General features: G+C 28.9%; 3 protein-coding genes across 7 annotated transcripts; 2 read left to right on the forward strand and 1 right to left on the reverse strand.

Moving 5' to 3' along the window:
* The first annotated feature begins 1,457 nt into the window (after positions 1 to 1,457).
* LOC130898934 (fumarylacetoacetate hydrolase domain-containing protein 2) lies at positions 1,458 to 6,011 on the forward strand. Of its 2 annotated transcripts, XM_057808546.1 has the most exons (5): positions 1,458 to 1,533; positions 1,981 to 2,166; positions 3,854 to 4,070; positions 4,122 to 4,450; positions 5,719 to 6,011. In XM_057808546.1, exons 2-5 carry the CDS (start codon positions 2,000 to 2,002, stop codon positions 5,867 to 5,869), a joined length of 864 nt encoding a protein of 287 aa, XP_057664529.1. In that variant the 5' UTR covers positions 1,458 to 1,533; positions 1,981 to 1,999; the 3' UTR covers positions 5,870 to 6,011. The 2 variants fall into 2 exon arrangements, with proteins under 2 accessions (XP_057664529.1, XP_057664528.1); XM_057808545.1 differs by lacking the exon at positions 1,458 to 1,533 and having other exon boundaries at positions 1,652 to 2,166.
* A 1,546-nt stretch (positions 6,012 to 7,557) lies between these two features.
* LOC130898935 (39S ribosomal protein L35, mitochondrial) lies at positions 7,558 to 8,317 on the reverse strand. The gene is made up of 2 exons (XM_057808547.1): positions 7,863 to 8,317; positions 7,558 to 7,807 (listed from the first exon to the last, which is right to left on the reverse strand). The coding sequence occupies exons 1-2, from the start codon at positions 8,192 to 8,194 to the stop codon at positions 7,588 to 7,590; spliced, it is 552 nt and encodes a 183-aa protein (XP_057664530.1). The 5' UTR covers positions 8,195 to 8,317; the 3' UTR covers positions 7,558 to 7,587.
* Positions 8,117 to 14,477, forward strand: LOC130898933 (MICOS complex subunit Mic60). Of its 4 annotated transcripts, XM_057808542.1 has the most exons (11): positions 8,117 to 8,308; positions 8,906 to 9,066; positions 9,319 to 9,512; positions 9,571 to 9,767; positions 9,897 to 10,016; positions 10,084 to 10,399; positions 10,453 to 10,894; positions 10,950 to 11,178; positions 11,932 to 12,090; positions 12,159 to 12,450; positions 14,088 to 14,477. In XM_057808542.1, the coding sequence occupies exons 2-11, from the start codon at positions 9,025 to 9,027 to the stop codon at positions 14,263 to 14,265; spliced, it is 2,169 nt and encodes a 722-aa protein (XP_057664525.1). In that variant the 5' UTR covers positions 8,117 to 8,308; positions 8,906 to 9,024; the 3' UTR covers positions 14,266 to 14,477. The 4 variants fall into 4 exon arrangements, with proteins under 4 accessions (XP_057664525.1, XP_057664527.1, XP_057664524.1 ...); XM_057808544.1 differs by lacking the exon at positions 9,897 to 10,016 and having other exon boundaries at positions 8,267 to 8,308; XM_057808541.1 differs by lacking the exon at positions 8,117 to 8,308 and having other exon boundaries at positions 8,739 to 9,066.
* The last annotated feature ends 605 nt before the right edge of the window (positions 14,478 to 15,082 follow it).

A 15,082-nucleotide genomic window follows, 5' to 3' on the forward strand; every position in this document is an offset into this window, starting at 1 on the left:
AAAGTACAGATAAATATCGTGGTTAACGATACTAAATCAACATAAACACCATAAATTATAAAATGATAGGAAACAAATCGCTCGTTTACTAAGAAACCGGGTAGGTACCTATCAACATTTCTTTTTCTCTTATTTTTTTTTTTTTTTAAATTCGTGGTTCCCAATAGTATTTTAGGCCCACTGTCGTACACAAATGATCGAGTTAACATCTGATAAGCGAGTTGTATGACAACATTTCATAAGAGGGTCTCTCCCAACAATTGACGTGCTCTTCACTTTTAGTCCTTTCGAGATTTTTAAACGATAAATTACAGTGACGTACTTGCTTCATTAAATCATATCAATTTTCCTCCATCTACTCCATTTTTTCGTCAATAATAAATACATTCCAACATTTTACGTAAATCAGACTTTAATTAATATAGCCTTGTAGATCAGAATTTTGAAACTCAATTATTGCATCGTAATATGTATATAATATTAAAATATTAACACAGTACTAAGAATTTTTTATGATGAATATCACTGAGAGTCCGTTCCTGTGTTATTGTCATTTTCCTTTATTGATGGACCCAAACAGATGACTTTCGATGCTATCGGAAGCCTTTTGTTTCGACAATCAATTATTTCAAAAGAGTTTTGCTGCGGTATTTTAATTTAATTAGGGTTGAGATATCGAGCCGCGCCGCATACATTTACAACCACTTGTTCGTTCATTTTAGTACCAACGATCGTTCAACCCATCTGATTGTATCATTGGAATATCATCATTTTTCGAACGCTTGTCACTTGTCATCCGGTACATAATAATTCTTTGTCATAATTTGGTTGATAATCGATGTCGGTGATCATTCGAATTAACTTGCATGATTTTAAAATTGAAATTTATAAATGTAATTCGAATACTTTTATTTATTAAAAAGTATAAAGATTCATTCACATTCTTAGTATAAATTTCATCATAATTATTACATCTATTTGGGCCATCTATTTATGAGGATGGATATTATATTATATATATTATATTCAGCTGCGACATCTATTAGTTAAAAGCTCAACTTACTAAAATTCACCGTTTTATATTTAATAAGGAAGCAATCATATAAGTATATAATAATTTATTCAATTTAATATTTCTAATTGGATAATATTATAATACTAGTGGCTCTATCTATCAATCGAAGTTATGATTACGTGTCAGTCAATTCACATATTTTTTAATTGATTAATTCTCTTTTTCTGTAAATTTTAGCTAAGAATAAATAAATAATAACCGTGTGATGAATATAATAATAATAAAAATATAAAAAAGATAAGAAACTTCTGATTCAATCAAATACTTTAGTTATATGAGTGGCTCTACCTATTGATAGAAAGCTATATTTGAATACGTCATGAATCACAGAGACACCTTTTAACGATTAACCCTATTTATTAATTGAAGGTACCTACGTTTGTCTATATTTATGTGCGACATTTTTTTGTGAATATTAATGAAATCAATTTCTGTTTTATAGATTTCAACTGTTACTGGTAAGAAACATATAATACTATAACCTTGCAACTTTCACCGTGCATTTCCTACCATTTTTATTTAATAACTATTTTAATAATGAATTTTTAATTATCTTAACCTCAAATCATATGTCTTCTCTGTTCCCTCTCTCAACCTAAGGTACAGAACCGCCAAAATACATTAAAAAAATCGCTATTCCAGTTCTAACCGAAAATGTATTGTGGAGTGTAGAGCCTTCTACTTCGGTATTTAGTAGGTAACTGCAGAGATACAACATCTCGGGTTTTAATTGAACTGAAGTACTTTATTTACTCAAAACGCTACAATCTTATCACAATATTAATTTTCATCAACTTAAGTCGTTGTTTTTTTTCAATAATGAACTCGGCAGTAAGCAATAAATCGCGAACGTTGTTGATCAACGTTATAAAACATTTGAAGAATCAGAGTATAAAAAATTTCAGTGTGGGATCTGCTTCAAATATGAGATTTGTGCAATACCGACTAAAAAAAGGTGGACAACAACATCTTGGGGCTCAATTAACATCTTCTGGTGACATAATTGATATCAGTGCCGTAGATCATTCAATACCTAATAGTTTAGTGGAGTTTTTAGGACAAGGGTGTGGAATATATGAAAAAGCCAAAAGGTAAAATCTGTTTATTTAGAATTTAATATTTTCATAAGGTTGTCCTTGAGAAATGTATGTAATTTTGAACCTACAATTTTTTAATCAACATTCCTGTTAATTAGATAATTTTTATTCGTTTTTTTTTATAGAAAGATTAATCCAGCAAGGTATTTATGTAATTTCATCTTATTGAATAATGTTTAGATACTATACAAATATTTAGATTGGATGGCTAAGCGTCCGACCATGCGGTTGTAGTTTATTATTAATTTTAGAATTACAAGATTTTGTTATAATTAATGGAAGCATTTTTTATCTAAACATAATTGATAATCATACATATCATGTAAGAAAATTATCTATATATCGCAATTTTGATGATTCTTCTAGTAAACATTTTTATTTTACTCAAATTATTAATAAGATACCTAAATTTTAACAAGTCGCTTGTTGCTACGGGAACTAAAAACATATGACTGTATTATAAAAAGATTAAAAATATTTTGTTTCTACGTAAAAAAATGATATAATGATTTCAGCATTATCTTCAATTAATAGCAAATCATTATCTTCAATTTATTATCAGGTTTTGACATAATCCAGCAGAAAATTGAGGTTACTTCATATTTTTTGACTAAATTCCTAAAATTACTTTTCTACCTTCTATTAAAAAATCAAGGTCGAAACTATGAAAATATATTAGGAATATATTTGATTTCATATAATGAACATGCAACGGTTTTAGAACAAAATTAAACTTTTCATGCGACATTTTAACAACTACATAAAAGAATTGAAGAATATTGCCCATTCCAGCAAATTTGTATACCGGGGTTGTCGAAAGAGTTTTTGTTGCTAAGTTCTTGTCACGTTCAAGTTGATTACAACTTTAAAAAAATTAGTATACCATTGCCTGATGATAGATCATAACTATATAATTACAAGTTCCATTATAATTACAAGGTCACTGATATCAAGTTATCTGATAATAGTTATTATTTTGCATTCAAAAAATTCGTAATTGTTCATATTATGTAACATCATTGTTTTTCAGCAATTACTTTTCAATTGTTTAACATGTATTGAAAGGAATATATTACGATATCTTCATAAATTATTACAATTTTTATTCATTTAAAAATGACTATAGACAATATTTAAAATATTTTTTTACGTGGTTCATACTACATGTTTAAGGTGACCATAAAGTATTAAAATAAAAATTTTGATGTGCCCCTGTCAATATCATTCATATACTACATATAATTATGGTATTTTTATCGGAAATCTCTTAGCATTCATTAATATTTTCAATTATTTCCATTTAAAACTAATTATTCGATTTAACAAGGTTATGAAGACGTAAATGATCTTTTATCTGCAAGTTATTTTTATTAAAAATATTTTAAATACATTTTTCGCATTATTCTCACATAAATGTGATAATTATTATCAAAATATTGATTTAAACTACATAAAATATATTGCATAAACACTACTGCTTCTAACCTTGACATTCATATAATACAGAAGTTGGAACAAAAATGGCAGACTTATTTTAATTGTATCAAACTTCAGGGTAATTCACACACAAAAATTGTGTGGTTAGGATTTGAATTTTTAATTTTATTGTTTTGAAAAATAATTTCAATTCGATTCATATTTTGTTAAAAAAATAATTGTTTCGATGTTATTTGTTTCTCAGAATCGTTGGAGAAAGTAAATCAGTAACTCCTCTCGAAAATGTAGATCTTCTATCTCCAATAACAAAACCAGATAAAGTAGCGTGTGTTGGATTGAATTACAGTGGTCATTGCGAGGAACAAAATATACCTCACCCCAAGGAACCTATGATTTTCAGTAAATTTTCATCAGTTATTGTGGGACCTAATGATAACGTACAAATTCCACCTATAACAGATGTATGTATAATTTCACTATTTTTAACAGTTTTTAATCATTTAGTTTTACAGTGTGTTGATTGGGAAGTAGAATTGGCAGTAGTAATTGGTAAAAAAGCGAAAGCTATCAGACAAGATCAAGCTAACGATTATATTTTCGGTTATACTGTAGCACAAGATATCAGCGCGAGAGACTGGCAGAAAAAGAGAAACAACGGTCAGTTCTTACTAGGAAAATCCATGGATACTTTCTGTCCATTAGGACCTGTTGTGGTTACAAAAAATAAAGTTAATCCTAATAATTTGTCTATAAAATCTTGGGTGAATGGAGTACTTAAACAAAATGGAAATACGTCAGAATTGATCTTTAAAATCGATTTCTTAGTATCGTATCTATCTCAGTAAGTAGTATTTATTCTAATTTGGTAATTTATATAAAACTGTTTGTATTTTGATAGCAATTTAGGATATGGTGAACCAAATAGTGAAAAATATTATTAGTAAATGTTTTTATTTCGTTTTAATTTAGAAACTTGTCAAAACCTAGTTAGTTTCAAATATATAAAAGTATAAGCGATTCAAACATGTTTTAAACCCAATTATTTCATTTGAACGAATATTTTGACTACTTTTATATCATAAAGAATGTAAAATGATTAAGATTTTGAGGTTTGAAAGATTTTTTTACTAAAATATAATGATGTAGTGTTTTCCTTCTAACAATTATGATTCGAACATTGTTAAGACCCAATAATCTTGAACATTTATTTTGACTATTATTGTTCTAGAAAGTGTGCAGATTAATTAGATTTTGAGGTTTAAATGATTTTTGAGACTAAAATAAGATGATTTAGTGTGTTCCATCAAATAATTATGATTCAAACATAATTTAGACCCAATAATCTTATTTTGAATATTTATTTTGACTATTTTTGTGCTAGAAAGTGTTCAAAATGATTGGAATTTGAGGATTGAATGATATTTGTTTTAACTAATGACTAAAACATCATTCAGTGTTTTCATATAAATAATTGTGATCTGAACACGTTTTAAACCCAATAATTTCATTTATACAAATGTTTTGACTACTTTTATCTCATAAAGTATGTAAAATGATTATAATTTGAGGTTTAAATGCTTTTTTTGACCAAAACAATGATGATTTAGTGTTTTCTATTGAACAATTATGGTTCAAACACGATTTAGACCCAATACTCTTATTTTTAACATTTATTGGACTATTTTTGTCCTTGAAAGTGTGTAAAATGATTGGAATTTGAGGATTGATTGATATTATCTAATGTCCAAAACATTATCATTTAGAGTTTTAGACAATTATCTCATTTGAAAATTTATTTCGACTACTTTTATCTTGCAAACTTTGTAAATTAATTAAGATTTGAATGATTTTTTTACCAAAACATGATTATTTAATGTTTTCCTTCGAACATTTATGAAAAATCTGGTTTAAAATCGCTTATTTTCAAACAAATGAAGTGTGATTCCCATCTCAATTTTTATCTGTAAATGAATTTTAAAACGTTTTTAAACCCAACTATCATATTTTAACAAAAATTGTGCCGGTTTTTATCCCGTAAAGTTGATAAAATCTGAGTTTTTGAATATTCTTCAACCAAAATTCTACCTAGTGTATTTTTATTCATTCAAGGATAGTAACTTTATACCCTGGAGACGTTATTCTAACAGGCACACCTGCGGGAGTTGGTACGCATAGAAATCCTCCGGAATATTTGAAGAAAGGAGATGTACTGGAAAGTGAAATCGAGGGTATTGGCAAAATGAGAAACGTCATTGTTTAACCTTCACCTTGATGCATTTATGAATATTTACACTACGCTTTTCTTAATTATTATATATAAAGTGATATATTTTGGCATTTTAACCCTAAAATTTTTTTATATAAAACATACTGTACTAATAAAAACAGACTCGAGGCCTTGAGCAGTTTTTTTCTTTCATAACCTCACAACTTTTAATTACATCATTACTAAGGGTTCTTAACACCCCAATGGAAGACTACTAAGAGTTCTCAACATATTGGAAGTTACGGGAGGCATACGATAAATACTCAATTATAATACTGTTGTTATTAGAATTATATCTTTTCTTCTCGCAATATAATCTACATTACTACAGGTAAAATCTATTTTTGTACTTTTAACCAATTTTTTAATCTCTTTTATCGATTTTTATTTATACATTCATTTATATACATCCACAATATTTTTTCCGGAATATCTGCATTGTTTGTTGAAAACTAGAACTGTATTATTCAATTTGATATTTGTATTGATTACTCGATTTTTTTAAATATTTTGTATTATTTTTATCTGTTAGCTTTGTACCATTCTCATAAATGATTTTGTTGATTTCTTTCTGTTTCTTATCAATTTCTTGCCTTTTCACAAGATTTGTATTATAGAATTTTATCCAAAGCTGATTGCTAATTTTCTTATTTGGTGAATAAATTGAGTACTGGTACTATCGGTGGCAGATTGTGGCAGATTTACGATACCTTAGTTCCTCAATTATTTAAATTACATTTTTTATCAACAGAATTTCAATTTCATGATTTAATAACTGAAGTTTCATGTAAGATCCTTAATTATTTTCATGGCAAGTCATCATTTTGAGCAAAAAGATTTCAATCATGTACTATTTGTAATATGAAGCTTACAAAATGAGTTTAATCATTACATCTTTTTCATTCCATTCACGGTTAAACAACAATGAAATATTTTTTCTTACTTATCTATTGGTTTTACAATTCATAATAAATTATAAAAATATTACATTTTTGTGAGACTTTGAATTCCCAAAATCATTAATTATATATATGAAATCTTGTTCATTATGTTTAACTCTATGCATCAAAAAGCTAAAGCCTCTAGCTTGATTTAAAGTCGATCATGAATTACACTCTTTTTGAGCATAAAAGCTTCTCTCACATGAACAATTTATCGCTGATGTACAAAATCTTAAAATCTGTTATCGAAGGAACAAAAACAGACTTTTTAATACTGCTACAAGAACAGTCCCTGAAAAATGTACAAGAAATGATCCTTCTGACCACAGTTTACCCTTCAACCAACATAAACTGTTATTGCAGGAACAAAAACAGACTTTAATACTACTACAAGTTGCAACTCACGACATTCCAAAGAAAGAATTTTTAATAATTTAGCACTTGGTTTTGTTAAATCTCTTCCAGATGAAAGGTAGCTTTGAAAATGTAAGCATTTCTGACCCAATTCTTTTTTAAATCATTAAGGTAAAATTTTTCAACGAAATTATCTGATGAAATATTGAAGTTATTGAAATGATATTTCTACTAATGAATTGATCTGCCAGTTAAGTATCTACACAAAAACAACCTTATCTGAGTACAAATTCCTTCTTTTACAATCTACAACTAAAGTTGTACAAATTAAATATAATTTAATAATCAAAAACATCGATTTACTAAGGAAAATAAGACAACAATAAGAAAATGAGAAACAACTTTATATTTACTCAATTACTGAATTCTTTCCTCTGGAGGGATGTATGGTCTGGGTTTAGTCCGGGTAAACGCCCATTCTTCTCTTGAATGATAAGGATCGTACGGATCATCGATGTAATACCGTCGTTTCCTCCAGAAAGGTCCCACCATTTTATCTAATTTATAACTTTGGGAGGCATTACAGAAAACGTGTTGTCTCAATCTACGTTTTCTTGGAGGACTCTTTTTCCACAGCCTACAACAACGTTAAGCATATATCTAATCAATTTTTTATAATATAAATACAATACTTTTTATTTCTACCACATTTGGTTCTTATCCATGCACCCCAATGTAAACGATAGAATCTTCTTAATACGGTCTTGACGGATTTTCTTTTTCCTTTTCTATACGAGAATTTTGTCACTGTTCTTATAGGTGTGTTTATAGTTTGTAATTTCGATTTTTCGAAAAGAATATTAGGAGCAATAATTGGACTTTGGTTAGTTAATAAAGATGTGAAATTTCTGATTAATAATGGTTGAGTGACATTTTGTTTGATCACATTTTGAATTGAACAAACTGAGGTTGCTCTAGCGGCTAGAGTAACTCTTGAAGCAGAAAACAATATTTGTTTAAACATAATTCGTAGACTAAATGTTCATGATTAATGAAAATGTATCAAATTTTAAGGTTATAGTTGAGATAATAGGGTATAAAATTGGTGTTAAGTTGGTGAGACTGTTTGTGGTGTTAGGTAAGTGGGTACAAATAAACAAACACCGTGTATTAAAAGAAATATATTTTAATGACTTAATGAATTTATATAAATACATTAGCGCTCAAATGTACAAAGGATATAGATAATTCCAATATAAAATTTTAATTGTTGTTGCTAGTCATACGATAATACGTATACTTAACACTAAATGGATTAATAATAATCATATGTGTTAAATTATGAATGTAAAATTTAGAAAACGAAAATAATATAATAAATAAATGACTTTTTAATAATGAGATATGAATGAAAAGTTGATAAATTATTAATGAGATAATAAATAATTAATCGTCCGACTTTTGTGTGAATAGACACTACCAATTTTCATTTATATCTTTAGATTTCCCTCTTCTATTTACATATGCTCAATCTAGTAACTTTCCCGGCATAGCCAACCTAAAAGGAGAAATATGACAACTTAACCTCAAAGCATTTTTCAAAAAATACTAATTTTTTCTATTGATATTCAAATTTAATCTATAATTACGAGAATAAATCGTTTTCAAATTCCGACTTTCATTTAGGTGCGTTTTTTCAACGTCATTACTTCATTAAATCCATTCTTGTTGCTAGTTTTCGTCCTTGGTGCATCGATGACACAGATGACGGCCCGACACATCTGAAATTTCGGGTTTTTCTCGGAATCCTAATTTTCCTGTTTTTATTTATTCTCAAAGTGGCTTTTCCCCAAAATGCTGAGATTCATTAAAAGGATTCCTCATAAAAAAATATGGGTAAGTTATTTATTCACGTATCAATATCATTAATATCAGCATGTTATGTCATCTTTATTTGATCATTTTTTAAATATATTCAAATGAGTTATTTTTAAGTTTTTTTTTTGAAATTATATAAATTTTAAGGAGTTTCAAGGAGTTATCAATTCGTACTTTGGAATAATTTATTACTGAGTTCCATACTTTGAATTGATAATTTGTAAAAAAATTGCACTAAAAGTTTATTTGAATATGTTTAAAATATTTTAGCAAAAACGCAATGTTCCTGTAGCGTATCGATCTCCAAATTTTCATATAATCTCCACCCCCAAACGAAATTATAGTCAAAGCACAAAAGAAGATGCAAAAAGTGGCCGAGGTGGAAAATTTTTATTAGCTGTTGGGGCAATTATTACAGCTGGAGGAGCCACATTAGCATATGCTAAATACGACCCAGACTTCCGGTAATGGAAAAATATTTAAATGAATGCTGTTGTTACAAAAAAATATTTATGTTTTTAGAAAAACATTGACAGGGATTGTACCATTTACAGACGATGTTATACGAGTTATTTGGCAAGAAGATAACTTATATTCATCTAATTTAATTGCTGCTTACTATGATAGCATTAAAAAATCTGTTCTTGGTTTGTTTTCTGGTAGTAAATCATCGGGAGATAGAATGACTAAATCCCTACCTGAACCTACAGAATATAAAGGTATGGTGTTGATTTAATTATGATTTAGATTTAGTTTATTGCTGAACAGAATTTTTGGATGTGAATTTAACATTTTTGGTCTAAAATTGCTGATTAATTTGTTTTCTACTAACCTCTCACTTTTAATAGCTCCTCCACCCATTATCCCAGTTTTGGAGAAGGAAGTTAAAAAGCCTCCTCCTCAAAATTACACAGAGATTAGACTTGAAAAACTAGAAAGCGGAAAACAAGAACCAGTAATTGAACTAGGTATTTGTACAATTCTATTACTTACAAACATGTTTTATAAAATATATGGATACAATTTTTTCATTAGCTGGAGATCCTAAGCCTAAAGCTGTCCCGACGTCATCAGATAAACCCACAACGGAAAATATAGCCAAACTTGAAGAGGAAATTTGTGAATCTGCCGAAGAAGCTGTGAATGCTTTCAACAAAGCAGTGTTTATAACAAAATCTTACAATGCTGATATCGAATACATAATAGATGAAGCTGTAAATGAAATCAATCCTGAAACTTGGGAAATTATCAAGGGCAAAACGAGATCCAAGCAGGAATGTGTTAGAAGAGCAAAAGAAAAGGCTGATATTGCTGTTAAGAAAATAAATAAATTAAAGGAATTAGTTTCTAGGTAAATAAAATAATTTATATTCTATTCTTAATTAATACTTAATCAAATTTTAGTCCTTCCTTTGAAGCAGATCAATCCACTAAACAAATAATCCAAACAAACATTGCAAAAGTACAAGAAGATATCGAAAATGCTAAAAAAGAATTGAGTAGAGAACAAAAAATAGGCAGTGTTGCAGAAAAATATTGGGACAAAGTAGAAAAATCCCGTATACACTTTTCTGAAGAATTGGAAAGTCTATTTCCCACCATAGATCTTTCCAAAAAGCAATTGTGTCTGACTCAAGAAGATTTAGACCTTTTTGTTCTCCATACTTATGCTCATGTGCTATTCTATCAAAAAGAGTTGGCTAAAATGGAAACACTCATCCAAGAAAGACTTAGAGCTGCTACTGAAGCCGCCAAAAAAGGTGGAGGGGAAGTATTAACAAACGCTCAGATTTGTGAAGCTTTGGAACAAGAAAAAAGGAGGCTGAATTTGTGTTTCCAACAACAGGTTGTTAATAATTTAAAAATTACTTTAAGTGCAACTAAATGTTGATTTTTTATAGGTCTTGAAATTGAGGAAGCAACATGAATTGGAACTACGAGAACAATTGAAGAGACAGTCTCAAACATTTACTGATCATTTAGAGGAAGCCGTTAAGCGTAGGGCTGAAGAAATTGAACTAGAACTGACTAGAAAGTATGACGAATTGTTGGAAAACGAAAAATGTAAAGCTAAGATACAGTTAGCAGCAGTTGTTGGACGATTAAAGGGATTAGATCAAGCTATAACTGGTAAGAAACCAATGTTAGTACTTATAAATGTCTGAAGTTTGTCATTTATCTGGTTTAGTAGCAAAAAAATGTTGATTTCAAAATATTATCAATGTACTACTAAAAATATTGTAGATACCGCAATTTTGTTAATCATAGGTTGTTAAATCAACATAATTTTCTGTTTTTAGTCATTTGATTTGTTAAATTTAGTAAGATAATTAAAGAAGTTTTGTATTGAAATTAATTTTAAAATACAGGGTATTGAAATATTAATGTTATTAGGTAAATAAAAGTGTTATACTTCGAGATTTCTGTTTCGGTCATTTGAACTACTTAACCTCAAAACTTGTTAAATTAGTTATAAAATGAGTTTTTTAAAGAAAAAAGTGCGGAATAATAAAATTGAGTTAGCTAATTAAAAATTTACGTATTGGAATCAATTTTAACATACAGGGTATTGAAGTAATAATGTTATCAGTTAAATAAAATTTTTATACTTGGAGATTTCTGTTTTGGGTCATTTGAACTACTTAACCTCAAAATTTGTGAAGTTACAAAATAAGGACATTTCTTGTCACATTTTTTATGATTTAATTAATTTAATGCCAAAATTATGTACATTTTAAAGGTCATGATCGTTTTAGTTTTTGTTTAACAAGTTATGCTTGGTATTTTTTATGCAGGAAATAAATTTTTGTCACATTTTTACCAATCACAAGGTAAAGTGATATGTATACTAGAGTTATGTAGTGATTTAATATTTTCTTGTAGAAAAAAATAATGCAGACGCAGCTAGCAGACAAGCTCAAGTACTATGGAGTGCCTGTCAAGCTTTATTGAGAGCTATAAAAGCCGGTTGTCCGGGGTTGTCCTGGAAAGATCAAATCAGACCTTTGGAACCGGAAATTTCAGCCGTGGAAAAAGCAGCTGGTAACTATTTATCTCGATTATTAATTTTATCATTTCTAAGTAAGTTAATTAATGATTGTCGATTTTAGCTGAAAACGATGACTTGGTGTGTGCGGTGATAAATGGCATTCCAAAAGAAGCTAGAGAAAGAGGAGTTTATCCAGAAGACGCTTTAAGAGAGCGCTTCTTAAAAGTCGAAAAAGTAGCTCGAACTGTCGCTTTAGTTCCAGACGAAGGTGCTGCGTTGCCTGTCCATATACTATCTTACATTCAATCATTATTACTTATCAAAGCTGCTAGTCCCATTCCTCAGAGTGAACTTAACGACGAAAAAATTGATATCTCAAAGTTGAACACTAATGATATTTTACAAAGGGCGAGGTAAGTAGAGAGATCACTAAATCGTCTATATGCCAGTATTTAACGATACATTTAATGCTATCTTGCATATAAATGACTAGGAAAGCTCCTGTAATCGTCAACACACTTTTTACCACACATCAACAATCATAAGTACACATTATGGTCCTTCGAGCCTTCCATAGGGTTATATCCAGCTCAAAGGATCAAAAAATGTTATTACACTCTTAGTGTAGTGGTAATAAACAGTATAACTTTAATAATATTGTGAATGTATTTCTTATTAGATGAAAAAAATTGACAGGAATTGAAATGTTATCCTAACAATCATCCTAATAATTAAATTATTTTAATTATAAATGGAAACGAATCTTTTGAATCTTGAAAAAGCTTCTGATCAACGAAATAAGTAGAAAAATTAAGAAAAAGCAACATTTGAGGCCTATATATTTAATGTTATTTCCCATTTAAATAACTAGAAGAGCTCCTGTAATGATGATATTCATCCTAAACATACTGTTTAGTATAATGAACGCTCATAATTACACATTATAATCCTTCGAGCCTTCCATAGGTTCAAATACGGCTCGAAGGACCAGATATTGTAATTGGGCTCTTGACGTGTTGTCCTATCATACTTCTTTAAAATTGAACTATTGTAACTGTAAATAGAAAGCCATCGCTTGAATTCTAAGAAAGCTTTTGACCAACAAAATAAGTAGAAATCTGAAGAAGAAGCAGTATGTAGTGTAATGGTGATATTCATCCTAAACATACTGTTTAGTACACATGAACGATCATAATTACACATTATAGTCCTTCGAGCCTTCAATAGGTTTAAATCCGGCTCGAAGGATCAGATATTGTAATTGGACTCTTGGTGTAGTGGTAGTGAACGTTATAATTTCAAAAATGTTGACATATTAGAATGAAAAAATAAGAAAAAACTAGTTGGTTAACTGTAAATTTGACGTATTATCCTAATAAACGTCTTGTCGATTGAATTATTGGAACTGGAAATGGAAAACCAACGCTTAAAGCTTTTGATCAACAAAATAAGTAGAAAAAAAAAGCTCTAATGGCCTATATGTTATATATCCTATATATATGCTATATGTTATATATGCTATATCCCATCTAAATGACTAGAGGGACTCCCGTAATGGGGATATTCATACTCATAATTAAATTTCATGGTGTTTCAAGTATTCCATAGTTTACTGGTATATATCCGGCTCGAAGAACCAGACAATTATGTTGTCAGTGTTGGTTATAACTTCTCAAACGTTAAAAATGGCGACATTATAAACCTAATTAAACAAATATTGATTATTTTGAATCTAAATTAACCAAAATTATAAAAATAATAGCTATAAAATGTAACGAGGTTAAATAGGTTAGTTTATTCTTCTTTCCCTTCAGTAATTCAACCCTTGTTTATATTATTATGCAGATATAAAATATTCTGGAGTGTTCTAACTATAATTGAAAAACCTTCGAGGATATTCGAGAGAAAATCAGAATTGGGGCACTAAAGTTTATATTCGAAATTTTGAAAATATGGGATTTACGGGATAAGTAATTGTATTTTTAGATCAAAATGTTGATAAGTATCAATTTTCTTAATTATGTGGTGTTTATTTATATTTTTTTTTTAGGTATTGGTTGGACCGAGGCGATTTCGCCCAAACTTTAAAATACATGAATTTATTGAAAGGAGCGCCTAGGTGTGTAGCAAGAGAATGGATGGAAGAAACTAGAATATATTTAGAAACCCAACAGGCCGCAAATACTCTTATGGCATATGCAGCGTCTAGTGGTTTAACTTATTTGTGATCGATGAAAATATGGTAATTATCAAGTATTTACAAACGATTGTCCGTCGCCCGATTTTAGATTCTTTTTTTTTTTTAATTTAATTTAATTTAATTTAAATACATTTTGGCCACTTTTTCTTCTTATCAGTCTACCTGGAAAATTGCGTTGTTCGTGTTGTATTCTTTAGCTATTATAAAAGAATATTTGAATATATTGTAAAATAATTGTTATTCGTGTTTTACTCTTTTTTTATTTAAGACTATTGTTAAAAGTTTCAGTTCAAAGATGTTTTGATGTGCCACTATGTTGTAAAATTAACTTTTGATTACAAAATTTGAAGGTATTTATTTTTTAAACGAAATGTTTCAAATATGTAGCAAGTATGCAAATGGTTTAACTTATTTTAATCAAAATACAATTTTGATTCAAACCTACAGGAATATTTCTGTCTCTTATACCTACATGAACCATGGTTTCGTTCTATTTACCTCGTTTCTTTCTATATTTGGCTTTGCTACTTCGGTTTCCTATTTTGAGTTCATTTGTACCTTCTATCTATATAAACCATGGTTTTAATCTTCTTACCAAGTTTTAATTCATTTGTACCCCTTCTAATTATCTTACTTTGGATCTATCTCTTTTATTATGTTTACCTTCTTCTAGTTACACCAACAATGGTTTCTTTCTTTTCTCTACCTTCAGTCATTTGTATATCTGGGTTTTAGTTCATTTGTACCTTTCTTTTTGCTTTAATTGCATATTGCACACATTCTTCTTCCTTCATTAATTCCAAATTTGCCTGTACTTTTCTAGTTTTCGATTTTTAGTTAATTTG

Source organism: Diorhabda carinulata, chromosome 10, assembly GCF_026250575.1.
Source record: "Diorhabda carinulata isolate Delta chromosome 10, icDioCari1.1, whole genome shotgun sequence".
NCBI classification, from domain to species: domain Eukaryota; kingdom Metazoa; phylum Arthropoda; class Insecta; order Coleoptera; family Chrysomelidae; genus Diorhabda; species Diorhabda carinulata.